General features: G+C 38.2%; 1 protein-coding gene across 1 annotated transcript in view; it reads right to left on the reverse strand.

Moving 5' to 3' along the window:
- LOC134351436 (serine/threonine-protein kinase OSR1-like) overlaps nucleotides 1-15089 on the reverse strand; it is a 147983-nt gene that overhangs the window by 35476 nt on the left and 97418 nt on the right. The window contains exon 6 of the mRNA XM_063057559.1: nucleotides 181-290. Coding sequence (XP_062913629.1) covers nucleotides 181-290 — 110 coding nt within the window. The remainder of the gene's footprint in view (nucleotides 1-180; nucleotides 291-15089) is intronic.

Consider the following 15089-nt stretch of genomic DNA (forward strand, 5'->3'; position numbering starts at 1 on the left):
ACACAATGAAATTCAGGAGTTTTACATGATGTATAAAGAAAATACTCAATAAGTAGCCCCGTAACATTTGCAATTCCCAGAAGCTCATTGATTTGAAGTCCTCATATATTAAGTTTCAAATACCCATGAATAGAATCCAACGCAAGCAAAGTATTTTAATGTGAATATCAAGTGCCCCACCTGTTCCATGACTTCAGGTGCCATCCAACAGGGTGTGCCAACAAAGGTCTTTCTCACTTTATTCCTGGTCATGTCACCTCCTGTTGCCAGGAATGCGCTTACACCAAAATCTGCAACAAATTAAGCAAAATCACAAGTAAAATAACATTTCTCACTAATTCGGCATTGGTCAACAAACTCAGAAATTTGCCATTTTGTTGCAATGAACATTTTCACTGTTCTGGTGGTTTAAGGAGCATGACAAAAATCATTTCCACTCAGCCACAACTACCAATACCACAGGCTTCCAATTCTACAACAAGTTCTCATGAGTGCCTGATATGTTCACACAACCTATCTTGTCTTTTCACCTCTGCAGTAAGAGTAATATAGATAAATTATCTTTGACATTGCCTTAAATGTTGAATATGATAATACTGGCAGTTTATTAATGATTAACAGTGAAAAATATTCAAAAGGGCATGAACTAATAATAGTATAGGAACATTTGATTATCTGGATACAGAATGAAATAAAAGTCTGTGATAAGAAAAAAAAAGCAGCTGTCTGATTCAGATGCGTCTACTGAGGAAGAGTTGAGTGAGCTAGGGCTCTTCTTTTTGGATTGATGTTGGATGAGAAGCAACTTAATGGAGATGTGTAAGATTATGGAAGGCATAGATAGAGTGAACAGTCAGCACCTTTTTTTCCAGTGTGGCAATGGCCAATACCAGAGGACATCTGTTTAAGATGAGTGGAGGAAAGTTTAAGGGAGATAACAAATTTTTGTCTTCAAACACTAAATGTTCTTCCTTTCCTCACTGATTAATCTGCACATCATTGATCACACCAACCCCCCAAACCACCAGCTCCCCCACTTCCCATGTCAGTCTGTCAATTGCCTCTAGTCTGTCTCACCTTTACCCCCCTCCTCTTTATAGAGGCTATTACCCCAATTTGCTCAGTCCTGATGCACAGCTTTGACCAAAAACATGGACCATTCCACTCCACTCACCCTACGATGCTACTTAATCTGCTGAGTTCCTCCAGCAGATTGTTTGTTGTGTTAAGTATTCAGGAACATTTTCTTATCTGATGCAGTTATCACACAGCATAATGGTAAAGGGAAATAATATTATTTAGTACACTGCATGAATAGATTAAAAAAATCAAGACAAAGCACCCTCAAATACAAACGTGAAGGGAAAACTTGTTATAAAAAGGAAACCTTTAAAGGAATAACAGCACAAATCATCGCTATTCCCCATCATTAACAGAGGAGTCCATGGACCCCAGATTGGGAACTCCTACATGCACAAAAAGGCTAGAAATCCAGCAATGAAAGGGTTAAGGCTTTTTTTTAGAAACTTAAACAGCATGCAATATTGATAGGTCAAATTAAAATAATGAGGTCCTACACAAAAAACCATGGTATAGTTAAAAAGGCCAAAATAAACATTACATAGTAAACTTGGGAGAAATCCTACAGGAAAACTATTGCTCCTTAATAATGCTTAAGGTAATATTATTCTTGCAAATAGTGAAACTGTGCAATTTTTGAGGCTATAACTTGCAGGTTGTAGGAGAAAATTAACTAGGCATGCCTCTACATTTTATTTATATGTTGACAGGTAAAAATAAAGGTCAAAAAGTGAAATAATTTTAATGAATTGCAGTCTATCTCAAGGCAACAGTCATTAAGATGTAATCAAAAGCTCCCATTTTATCATTAAGATATACAACTCAGCATGTTACATAAATAGCAAATTTCCAACTCTCCTAAAAAAAATAATTTTCCCATGTTGTAATTTTATATGACAGTATTCTAACCTATGCTTTCAAATTTACTGTTTTCATGTTATAAAAAACAGATCTTATTTCTTTCAAATATCGGATGATACGTCAGTAATTTCTGGAATCTGCCTCAAGATTTCGCCTAATGTTTTTCAGCAGGGCTGCTGTTTGCGTAATTTGAGATTTTACTTCAATCCCGCAGATCAGCCATACATTTTCTATTTCCTCTTTCAAATTACCATGAACCAAATAAAGCCCTTTGCTGAAAATTTAATTTATCCAATTACTGCTCAAAATGAACAATTTTGGAGGAAAAAAATAGCATTGTAGCCAATATTTAATGAGTTTTCCCTCAAAGGGAAATGTGTTGTGTACGGAGAATACATAGAACTGTTATGGTGTGAAACAATACTTTTTTTTAAGGTCAACTCTGTTTCCTGGCTGTAGGGCCTGTTTTCATGCTGCAATGCTCCATTACAATTTATAGTGAATTAACCTAACAATCTGCATGCTTATGAGATAGAGGAGGAAAAAGCATGCAGAGGAAACCCCTAGCAGCACAGGGAGACCATGCCAAACTCCACACTGACGAAAGGCCAGCATTGAACCTGGTTTCTTGCACTGAGATAGTGGTTCTACTATCTCAGCCATTGTGCTGCATGAATTACATCACAGTATAGAAAGGTTCTGACACTGAAAGCAATTTCCACAGAGATATCAATTGCAAGCTTTCTATTGCTTCACTTCCCTCAACAGATCCCTCGCCATACCTACATTTAAGTGTCTTACATGGAATTTCTCAGCAAGGCTGGTATGGAGAGTACTAAAACAGCAATCGTGCACCAGCTTGTCTTTAAAATAGCCTTTGATGAAGTGGGTGGTTGCTCCTATAATCATTTACACTGGGCCCCTGTGTACTGACAATGGGTTCAAGGTTCTCAATGCCATCCAAATTGTTCTTCTACTTTGAATGATAACTGGCCAAATCTAGGTTGTTGGGTTCACAGCATCTGAGGTTCCCTGGCACATCATCATGAGAAAGTACTGCCAATCTGACCAAGGTCCCTCTTGACTAGATTTTAGAACTTCAGCAAGGATACCATCTGCTTCTGAGGCCTTATTTCTTTTCAGTTTGCATATGGTCTCTTAACCTTGTTCATCTGGGCTGATGAAAAATCTGAACCAGGGAGTTTGTCTTTGGATGGAGTAAAGGATATTCATAAAGGACAAGAATAATTGTTCAGAAGCTCTTTGAAGTGCTCCTTCCAAATTGTCAACATAAATCAAATGCACTAAAGGTAAATATTCTAGCATACCTTCCACAACTTTTCCTTATGTGCTAACCTTAATCTCAAAATAATAAGGGACAGACTCTGCTCAACAGTCTTTCATCAACAAGCTTTGCTCTAATGGCAAGTTTTTCATACGTTTTTTGAACTAAGGAAGAAAGGCATCTCCCTATGTGATACCTGGAAACTACAATCCTCAAGATTCCATTGCCCTTGAAGTGAACAGACAGCAAAACAGTACTGAAAGAAGTACTACTAAAGTCATCCTTTTAACTACATTTGTAGTTCATTTTAAAGATCCATTTAGAGTGCTCTTTCCGTGAGCTCTTTTCATCAAAACACTGTTACATTACTGACAAAAGTATTATGCTACATTGGACCAATTTAAATGCACTCCATACTTCACCTTCACCAATCTCATAACAGATATAGAAACAAGGAAGTATAACACATGGACCGAGTTTACTATAAATACAGCACAAACAGTTATACAAAGACTCATCTGAACACATCCACCTGATTGCATACTTTCACCAACTGTGGATTTGTACTATCCTACTTACAATAACAGAGGATATAAATTAGACGAGTTTAATTAGACATTGGATTTTGATTGCAAGTTTTGTACCCAGCTATACAGAGTGCTCACTGCCTCATGATTAACTGTATTGCCCTTCCTAAAAAGCGGATATAGTACATTATAGAAATGTTTTAATGTGTAGTACAATTTCATTTTTTAAACCATTGTTAATTAAATACAATATTCAAATGCTAGTTCTCTCAAGTCACACGTTATTATGGATTTACATTCCAAGAACTTAATTCATGAATGTTTAATGAGTTCCTATAAAATTCCTGTGGTTTTATTGCATGTTAATAATGTATTAACACTTCAAAGAATTTGATACAAGTTCTCTAAACTGTATTTGTATTAAACACACATATTGAAACTAGTTGCCTTATTCCCTGTTTAGCTATAGTCATTGAATATAGTGCTTTTCTAACTGCAACATTTTAATAATAAGATATAAATTTTATGGTGCATTAAGACTAAACAGCACAGGGGAGAAATAAGGCACATGTTCAGCAGACAGAAAAACAAACCGTAATAAAATGTGGGAACCATCCAGCAGGTCAGTGAATGCTAGTCACACTAGTCTAAAGTCACCTGTTTCAACTCTGATTTAATGTCAGAGACTTGGTATTTTTAAGGGGGGGGGGTGGCAGGAATTAGGAAGTATTTATTTATTAATTTCTATTATTCAACATCTTCAGTTCTTAGGCATTTCACAACCATTTGACTATAAAATCCCAAATATTTAACATCCTCTTTCTAATTAATTTCATTTTATTGTTAAATAGTTCATCCCATATCCTGACCAACCTTTCCTAATCTCTGGAATCAATCTTATCATACCATCAAGGTTTTGAGTTTCATTTGTAAGGATTTCTTCCATGCTTGAAAAGACAGCTGTTATTTGAAAGCAAGCCCTAAAATAAAAAGGCAGGATTATGGTACAAAAGAAGAAAAAAAAAACTTCCATCAATTTATTAACTAAACCACGCAGTTTCCCCCCCCCCCCCATTTGCTGTATTGATTAAAACATGAACACCACTATCAATGGAACAATCCTACTGCAACCTCTAGCTCCAAAATCTTTCTCTTTTTCAATCTTTTTATTAATTTTCAAGCTCATAAACATAATAATAGTGATACAAAGAGATTGGAATTACCTCATTGTTATTAAACATCTACAAAAAAGACTACAAATAGTACAAGTGTAATAGCTTTCCAAACTCTTGATATAGTTAATCACGGAAAAAAAAGGATATTGCAAAGAAAACACCCCCCCCCGGAAAAAAACCCAGAAAAAAACCCAAACAAAAACAACTAATGACTAAACCTAAAAAAGACAAACAGAACAAAACAAGGCTGAACCAATATATTAGATCAAATACAATCATTAATGTCGTCAACTCTGCTCGTCTATTCATAGAAACATAGAAAATAGGTGCAGGAGTAGGCCATTCGGCCCTTCGAGCCTGCACCGCCAGTCAGTATGATCATGGCTGATCATCCAACTCAGAACCCTGTACTAGCCTTCCCCCCATACCCCCTGATCCCTTTAGCCAGAAGGGCCATATCTAACTCCCTCTTAAATATAGCCAATGAACTGGCCTCAACTGTTTCCTGTGGCAGAGAATTCCACAGATTCACCACTCTCTGTGTGAAGAAGTTTTTCCTAATCTTGGTCCTAAAAGGCTTCCCCCCTTTATCCTCAAACTGTGATCCCTCGTTCTGGACTTCCCCAACATCGGGAACAATCTTCCTGCATCTAGCCTGTCCAATCCCTTTAGGATTTTATATGTTTCAATAAGATCCCCCCTCAATCTTCTAAATTCCAGCGAGTATAAGCCTAGTCGATCCGGTCTTTCATCATATGAAAGTCCTGCCATCCCAGGAATCAATCTGGTGAACCTTCTTTGTACTCCCTCTATGGCAAGGATGCCTTAGATTAGGGGACCAAAACTGCACACAATATGTTCTAAGTTAGTAAAAAGGATTCGGAAAAGGTCAAACTACATCATATGAAAATGCTGAATAAATAAATGGCATTGCCGAATTTAAGATTCTATTACTGGGCAATTAATATTCGATATTTAATATTTTGGACACAAGATTGGGATATAACTCGAAGTCCACAATGGGTACACCTTGAAGGATACTCTGTACAAGGGTTTTTATTGGTTTCTATTTTAGGAACTTCACTTCCCTTTGTATTTTCTAAATTAAACAAACAATTGGTTAATCCAATAATTAAACATACATTACGAATATGGTTCCAATTTCATAAATTTTTTGTTTTAACAAATTCATATTATCAAGCCCTATTATATCTAATTTTTTTTTCAACCTTCAGTTATGGATCAAGCCTTTTTGATATGGAAAATGAAGGGTGTAACATGTTTCCATGATTTACTTCTGAATAATTGTTTCATGTCTTTTGAACAGTTATCTAATAAATATAACTTGCCTAGATCCCTTTTTTTTGGATATTTACAAACAAGAAACTTTTAAAATTTCATGCTGCCTATGCTTTCGATTTCATAGCCTAGCTCCAAAATCTGGCGTCCATCTCCAGTAAGCAACTGATGAGGCAGTGTTGACTGAAGAACAAATATTAGTCCCATCATTATGGCAAGATCATAAGACATAAGACATAGGAGTAGAAATAGGCCAGTTGGCCCACTGAGGCTGCTCTGTCATTTCAGCTTGGCTGATCCAATCACCTTTTCCCCACATCCCTTCATGCCCTGACTAATTAAACAATTGGGGGGGGGGAGAAAGTGTGCAAGAGATTTTCTTAATTGGCTTCCAATCTAATAAGTAGTTTTGGAGCTGGTGAATGAATAGAATAAATATTAGAATATTCTGGTTAGATAAGATAAAATAATTAAAACTAAAGTTATTTTTAGGAAAATATTTTTCAGCTGTTCCGTAAAACTAGTGACACCCAAAATTAATCTCTGTATGACATCTTAAAAGCTTTCAAAATAGGATGTTTTACAAACTATTAGCACATGAAAAATAGTCCCTTAGGTCAAAATCCTACTGAACTTCAAGAACAATTACATTTGAAAAGTAGTGACTAGTTGTGCTGAACAATTATGAAAAAGTATGGATATTAACTTAAGTATTAATATAAATAATCAAGCAGCATTTTATGTTTGAACTTGACAAATTGTCTTTAACACTTCCATTTTTAGACAATTGGTCGAATAGGTCATGTGGTGGAAGTGAAACTTAAAACAATCCACATGAGATTCCTCTAAGTGCTCTCATTGTGTAAACTAGTTGAACAAATCTGCAATGTTATTTCAATTTTTTTTGCTACGTAAGGTAGGTATAGAAACAGAAACATAAATGAAGATTTATGACGTACCCTTAACTTCAATGTTTTACTTTTAAGATGTTTTTAACAAATGACACAAGTGAAAAGGCAAAGGGAAGTTAAATGAAAATGGTTCTGCAGCCCAGTAAATGACACTTTTCCAATGTCTTTGTTCACTGACTTTCTATGATGGGAAATATTTCTTGGATACATGATGCCTGTACTTGTTTCCCTACCTAAGCAATCCACAAAGTGGTCTGTATGTCTGTTGTTACCTCAAAGGCTTTTCTCAGTTCCTAACGTGTATACAGTGGCATGCAAAAGTTTGGGCACCCCGGGTCAAAATTTCTGTTACTGTGAATAGTTAAGTGAGTAGAAGATGAACTGATTTCGAAATGTCATAAAGTTAAAGATGAAACATTCTTTTCAACATTTTAAGCAAATTTAGTGTATTATTTTTGTTTTGTACAATTTGAGTGGAAAAAAAAGGAGCACCATGCAAAAGTTTCGGCACCCCAAGAGATTTGAGCTCTCAGATAATGTTTACCAAGGTCTCAGACTTTAATTAGCTTGTTAGGGCTATGGCTTGTTCACAGTCATCGTTAGGAAAGGCCAGGTGATGCAAATTTCAAAGCTTTATAAATACCATGACTCCTCAAATCTTGTCCCAACAATCAGCAGCCATGGGCTCTTCTAAGCAGCTGCCTAGCATTCTGAAAATTAAAATAAACGATGGTCACAAAGCAGGAGAAGGCTATAAGAAGATAGCAAAGCGTTATCAGGTAGCCGTTTCCTCAGTTCAAAATGTAATTAAGAAATGGCAGTTAACAGGAACGGTGGAGGTCAAGTTGAGGTCTGGAAGACCAAGAAAACTGCTTGTAGGATTGCTAGGAAGGCAAATCAAAACATCCATTTGACTGCAAAAGACCTTCAGGAAGATTTAGCAGACTCTGGAGTGGTGGTGCACTGTTCTACAGTGCAGCGACACCTGCACAAATACAACCTTCATGGTAGAGTCATCAGAAGAAAACCTTTCCTGCGTCCTCACCACAAAACTCAGCATCAGAAGTTTGCAAAGGAACATCTAAACAAGCCTGATGTATTTTGGAGACAAGTCCTGAGGACTGATGAAGTTAAAATAGAACTTTTTCACCACAATGAGCAAAGGTATGTTTGGAGGAAAAAGGGTGCAGAATTTCATGAAAAGAACACTCCAACTGTAAAGCACGGGGGTGGATCGATTATGCTTTGGGCTTGTGTTGCACCCAGTGGCACAGGGAACATTTCACTGGTAGAGGGAAGAATTAATTCAATTAAATACCAGCAAATTCTGGAAGCAAACATCACACCATGTGTAAAAAAGCTGAAGATGAAAAGAGGATGGCTTTTACAACAGGATAATGATCCAAAACACACCTCAAAATCCACAAAGGATTACCTCAAGGTTTTCGCCACGGCACTCACAGTCCCTTGACCTAAACACCATCAAAAATCTTTGGATAGACCTCAAAAGAGCAGTGCATGCAAGATGGCCCAAAAATCTCACAGAACTCGAAGCCTTTAGCAAGGAAGAATGGGCGAAAATCCCCCAAACAAGAATTGAACGACTCTTAGCCAGCTACAGAAGGCATTTATAAGCTGTGATACTTGCCAAAGGGGGTGTTACTAAGTACTGACCATGTAGGGTGCCAAACTTTTGCTTTGGGCCCTTTTTCTTTTTTGTTATTTTGAAACTGTAGAAGATGGAAATAAGAAAAGTAATCTTGCTTAAAATATTAAAGAAACATGTCATCTTTAACTTTACGCCTTTTGGAAATCAGGTTATCTTTTACTCCCTTAGCTAGTCACAGTAACAGAAATTTTGACCGGGGTGCCCAAATATTTGCATGCCACTGTACATTTACTGTTGGTAAATGTACTTGCAACATTCCTTTTTGCCACCATACTTCAAACAAAAATACATGCTGGCTATCTTTCGGAATTCAATGACACGGGAAATAGAAAGCAATGACAACCTCAACTATTTTTCTGCTTGTTGTTAAAATTTCTTCCATTTGGAGGGGTTACTTGATGTCAATACCCATGTCTTGCTCAAGTCAAAATGGTTCAAGGACCACTTAAGAGCAATTTACCAGGGCTACACAGATTTGGCTTCACTTTTGATGGCAATGTCATTTCAAAGTGGACATGAAATTCCAAAACACAGCAGGCAAGCTCTATACTATAGATTTTTCTCACTTGATGCCTAAAAAAGTGTTAATTTATTCTTGTTGTGTGAAAATGCCATGTACAATCTGGGACACAAAGAATGGGAGTTACAGCAGGAAGAAAAGCAAGGACAAAGATGGAGACAGCAGCTGCAAAAATATGTGGATAAATGAAAGGTCAAGGCCAAAATAGCTGTGGCTTTCATACATCATTTACCGATGCCAGTTGTGGTTGGGAAGGATTCCAAAAAATACACAGAAGAAACCAAGGGCAAGGGATGAGTAACTAATTTTGGATACAAGGAATCAGGAAGTGTTGAGTGTTGGATTATAATAATGAAAAATCATGAATGGAGGCAATTGCTTTGAGATTCTCATTACTTCATCTAATTTTGAAAGTCTGCTCATGAAATTTATTGCTCATTCTCACTGCACTGCAAATTCAGGATGGATATATATGACACACACACGCACACACACACAAAAACGAGGAAATTTAAAATCATATTTGGAAAGAGAAGCAGCATCACATTTCAGCTGCTTTCTTCAAATATTCCTTTGGCCTATCCCTTACCTATTTTAAAACGCTGAAAAAGATGTAGCATCATTATTTCACAAATTAATTGAGTTGGTGAGACCCATCAACTCTGATAAGACCATCTTCTTTCAAATAGAGCTGACACATTTAATACCAGAATTTTCAGTTTTATTATACTCAGAATTTGCAGATTTTCATGCTGAGTTTACTAGCAACCATTAAATGTTTCATCCAAATTCCACTAAGAAAAGCAAAAGCGGGAAATGTCTAATAACAGTTTTTTTTTGCAGATGTACTATGTAAAATCCAACCGTCGATAGCAGTTGCAGTTTCATTCAGTCAAATGTCAGGTGTTGCATTTTGGGATATCAATCGAAAGAGATGGTATACTGTTAATGTTAAGACTCTTAACAGTGTTGATGTAGAGTAGAACCTTGTGGTCCAAGCCCATAGATCCTAAAAATATCTAAAAAGGTTGACAGTGTGGTAAAGAAGTATACTGCATGCCTGTCTTTCTTCATTAAGGGATGGAAGCTGAGGGAAGAGCTGATAGAAGTTTATAAGATTAAGAGGGCAGAGATAGAGAGCAGGTATCTTTATTGCCGGTTCAAAATATCTAATACCAGGCAGCATACATTTAAAGCGAGATGGGGAAAATTCATAGGAGTTGTCAGGGCAAGTCTTTTTTCTTTACACAGTGATAGGTGGCTGGAATGTGCTGCCGGGGCGGTGGAAGACGCAAATACAAAAGAGGTGCTAAAGAGGCTCTTAGATAGGCACATGAATGTGCAGACAATAGATGACAATGAACATTGTGTAGATCAAAGGGATTAGTTTTGTTATGTATTTAATTACTAGTTTAAGTAGTTCAATACAAAATCATGGGCTGGACAGACTGTTTCTGCACTGTACAGTTCTATGTTCTCATATAATCACATTCTGGTTAATCTACCATTTTATCCAGCCAACAATCCCATGCGAATAGTATTCATCACATTGGTGTGTGATCAGCACAGCTGCACTGGGAGGCCTGAAATTTAATTAATCCGTATAAATCACAGTTCAGTGTTAGTACAGTTCTTTATAAGGTACAAAGGGAATTTTTCTTTCACAGCTGGATGGTAGTGCAAAAGGTAGGCTTCAGAAATAATTAGAAACCCAGACCTGGAAAGTGCTGACTTTGCTTCTTACTATTTTTGGTTTCTTTTAAGATGGTGAGTATGGCACTTGTGCTATTATGAAAAGTTAGATTATGATAAATCTCTTAGAATACTGTGGTAAGGCAACATTTTTCCGCACTAAAATTAATGTACCAAATTGCTCTTAGTGGTTGAATAAAAAGTCACTAAGTTACAGCTAATTTAATAAAGTAGGGATGCTGCAGGATCAGAAGAGTGCTGTAGCTGCATGATGTGGGAGCTGATGGACCCCATTGTGGCTCCTGGTGACCACATCTACAGCAAGTTCTGGCTACTAGAGGAACTCAGGCTCAAAGTTGATGACCTGGAATCTGAGTTTTAAACACTGCAGCACATCAGGGAGGGAAAGAGTTACCTGGATTCTCTGTTTCAGGAGGTGGTCACACCCATTAGATTAGCTTGCTCAAATCTGGTCTGTGGTCAGGGACAAGAGGGTGTGTCTGCGAGTGGGATCCAAGAGACAGTGCTGGAGGAGCCTCAGCCCCTGAGCTTGTCCAACAGGTCTGAGATTCTTTCTCCCTGTGTGGATGAGAGTGGCGGCCGTAGGAAGGATGGGCAACCTAACTGTGGCACCGTAGTTTAGGGAGCCATTCAAGAGAAGGGTGAGAAGAGAAATGTAGTGGTAATTGGGGATAATATAGTCAGTGGAAAAGATAAGAGTTATCTGTCGCAAGGATAGAGCATGCCGGACGCCATTTTGCCTGCCTGGTGCCCGAGCTTGGGACATCTTATCTGACCTGCAGAGGAATTTGCAGTGGGAGGGGAAAGCTCCAGTTGTCGTGGTCCATGTGGGTATCAACAGCATAGGTAGATTGAGCAAAGAGGTTCTCCCAAGGGAATTCCAGCAGCTAAGGGCTAAATTAAAAAAAAAACAGAATTAAAAAGATGACAATCTCTGGATCAGTACCTGAGCCACGTGCAAATTGGCATGGGGTCAAGAAGGTTAGAGAGTTAAACGTGTGGCTCAAGGGTTGCTGTGGGAGAGGTGGGTTTGAATTCATGGGAAATTGGCACCAGTCTTGGGGAAGGAGAGAGCTAATACCAATGGGATGGGCTCCACCTGAACGGTGATGGGACCTGGATCCTAGTGAATTGCATAACAAGGGCTTTAAACTAAATAGTAGGGGAGTGGGTTCAACAGATTAGAGAAGTATGGATAAAGTAAAAAAAGTGTGGATAAATATAAAGAAAAAGCAAAAAATAAGAAAGAAAAAGCAAAAAATAAGAAAGAAAAAGAGTGGAGTAAAGTCAAGAGTGGTGTAAAGTCAAGAGCAAAAGGGAAAAACATTACAAGATTTTAAAAGCACAATGAGTGTAAGAGCACTTTATCTGAATACCCATAGTACTCGAAATGACGTCAGTGAATTTGTGGTCCAAATCAGTACCAAGGGGTATGATTTAGTGGCCATTACAGAAACATGGCCGCAGGGTGGAGAGGACTGGGAATTAAATATCCAAGGATATCAGGTAATACATAAGGATATGCAGGAAGGTAAGGGAGGTGGGTAGAGCTCTTAATTAAGGATGAGATCAGGGTGATAGTGAGAGACAGTACAAGATCTAAGGAGCAGAATGCTGAATCCATCTGGGTAGAGATTAAGAATAGTAAAGGGGAAAAAAATATCACTGGTGGGAGTTTATCGGTCACCAAATAACAACATTTCAGTGGAAAGGAAATAAACAGAAATATCTGAGGCATGTAAGAATGGAACAGCAATTATTGTGGGCGACTTTAACCCAATCTATGTGCACGTTAATCAAGCAGGTCGAGGCAGTCTTGAGGAGAACTTCATAGAATGCATCTGTGATGGCTTTCTTAAACAGCATGTTACTGAACCTGCAAGACAATCTTATACTTGGTCCTGTGCAATGAGACAGGTAAAATTAGTGATCTTGTAGTTCGGGATTCTCTTGGAAAGTGATCACAGTATGATTAAGTTTCTCATACAAATGGAAGGTGCAATAGTTCAATCGAAAACCAGTGTATTATGTCTAAACAATGGAGGCTACAATGGGATGAGGGAGGATTTGGCTAGTGTAGACTGGGAACACAGGCTATATGGCGGGACGGTTGAGGAACAGTGGTAGACTTTTAAAGAGATTTTTCAGTGCTCAACAAAAGTATACTTCAGTTAAAAGCAAGGACAGCAAGGGTGGGGAGAGTCAGCCTTAGATAACTGAGGAAATAAAAGGCGGATAACTGAGGAAATAAAAGGCATCAAACTAAAAGCTCGTGCATTCAAAGTCACCAAGAGTAGTGGGAAACTGAAGATTGGGAAAACTTTAAAAAGCAACAAAGAACCACTAAATGAGCAATAAAGAAGGGGAAAATGGATTATGAAAGTAAACTAGCACAAAATATAAAGTCAAATAGTAAAAATGTTTATAATTATATAAAGTCAAAAAGCGTGGCTTAAGTGAACGTAGGTCCCTTGGAGGACGAGAAGGGGGTACCGATATTGGGTAATGAGGAAATGGCAAGGCGTTGAATGACTATTTTGTGTCGGCCTTCATGGTGGAGGACACATCTAACATGCCAAAGAGATGTTATGGGTGCAATGATGGGAGGTGAGGTCCTCACCACAATAGCTATCACTAAAGAGGTAGTGTCGAGCAAACTTGTAGGTCTGAAGATAGACAAGTTCTCTAGTCCTGATGGAACGCATCCCAGGGTACTGAAAGAAATGACAGAAGTTATAATAGAGGCTTTGGTGATAATCTACCAAAATTCTCCGGACTCTGGGCAGGTCCTCGCAGATTGCAAGATGGTGAGTGTCATGCCACTGTTCAAAAAAGGATGTAGGCAAAAGGCAAGTAACTTTTGGCCAGTTAGCTTAACATTGTAGTTGGGAAAATGCTTGAATCTATCATTAAAGAAGAAATCTATCATTAAAGAAGAAATAGCAAGGTATCAGGCAAACCCAGCATGGGTTTAGCAAAGGCAGGACCTGTTTGACAAATTTACTAGAGTTCTTTGTGGATATAACGAGTGCAGTGGATAGGGGGAAACAGATGGATGTTATTTACTTGGATTTCCAGAAGGCATTCGATAAGGTGCCACATAAAAGATTTATCCACAAGATAATGATGCACAGAGTTGTGGATTAGCATAGGTAGAGGATTGGTTAACTAATAGAAAGCAGAGAGTTGAGATAAATGAGTGTTACTCTAGTTGGCAATCAGTGGTGAGCATTGTGCCGCAGGGGTCAGTGCTGGGCCTGCAACTGTTCATGATATACATTAACAATCTAGAAGAGGGGACCAAGTGCAGTGCATCTAAGTTTGCTGATGATACTAAATGCAGTGGAAAAGCAAATTGTGTAGAAGATACAGAGAATCTGCAGAGAGATAAAGATAGGTTAAATGAGTGGGCTACAGTCTGGCAGATGGAATACAATGTTGGTAAATGCGAGGTCATCCACTTTGGAAGGAAAAATAGAAGGGCAGATTATTCAAACGGTAAAAAATTGCAGCATGCTGCTGTGCAGAGGGACTTGGGAGTGCTTGTGTATGAATCACAAAAGGTTAGTTTGGAGCTGCAGCAAGATATCAAAAAGGCAAATGGGATGTTAGCCTTCATTGCTAAAGGGATTAGATTTAAGAGTAGGGAGGTTATGCTGCAACTGTACAAGGTACTGGTGAAGCCACACCTGGACTACTGCATGCAGTTCTGGTCTGCTTACTTGAGGAAGGATAAACTGGCTTTGGAGGCAACGCACAGGAGGTTCACCAGGTTGATTCCAGAGACGAAAGGGTTAGACTATGAGGAGAGATTGAGTCGCCTGGAACTGTACTCGCTGGGATTCAGAAGCATGAGTGGAGGTCTTATAGAAACACAAAATTATGAAGGGGATAGATAATATAGAGGCAGGAGAGTTGTTTTCACTGATAGGTGAGACTAGAACTAGGAGACAAAGCCTCAAGGTTCAGAGGAGTAGACTGAAGACCAAGATGAGGAGGAACTGCATTTCCCAGAGGGTGGTGAATCTGCGGACTTCTCTGCCCAATGA

Source organism: Mobula hypostoma, chromosome 1 (assembly GCF_963921235.1).
Source record: "Mobula hypostoma chromosome 1, sMobHyp1.1, whole genome shotgun sequence".
Classification (NCBI taxonomy): Eukaryota; Metazoa; Chordata; class Chondrichthyes; order Myliobatiformes; family Myliobatidae; genus Mobula; species Mobula hypostoma.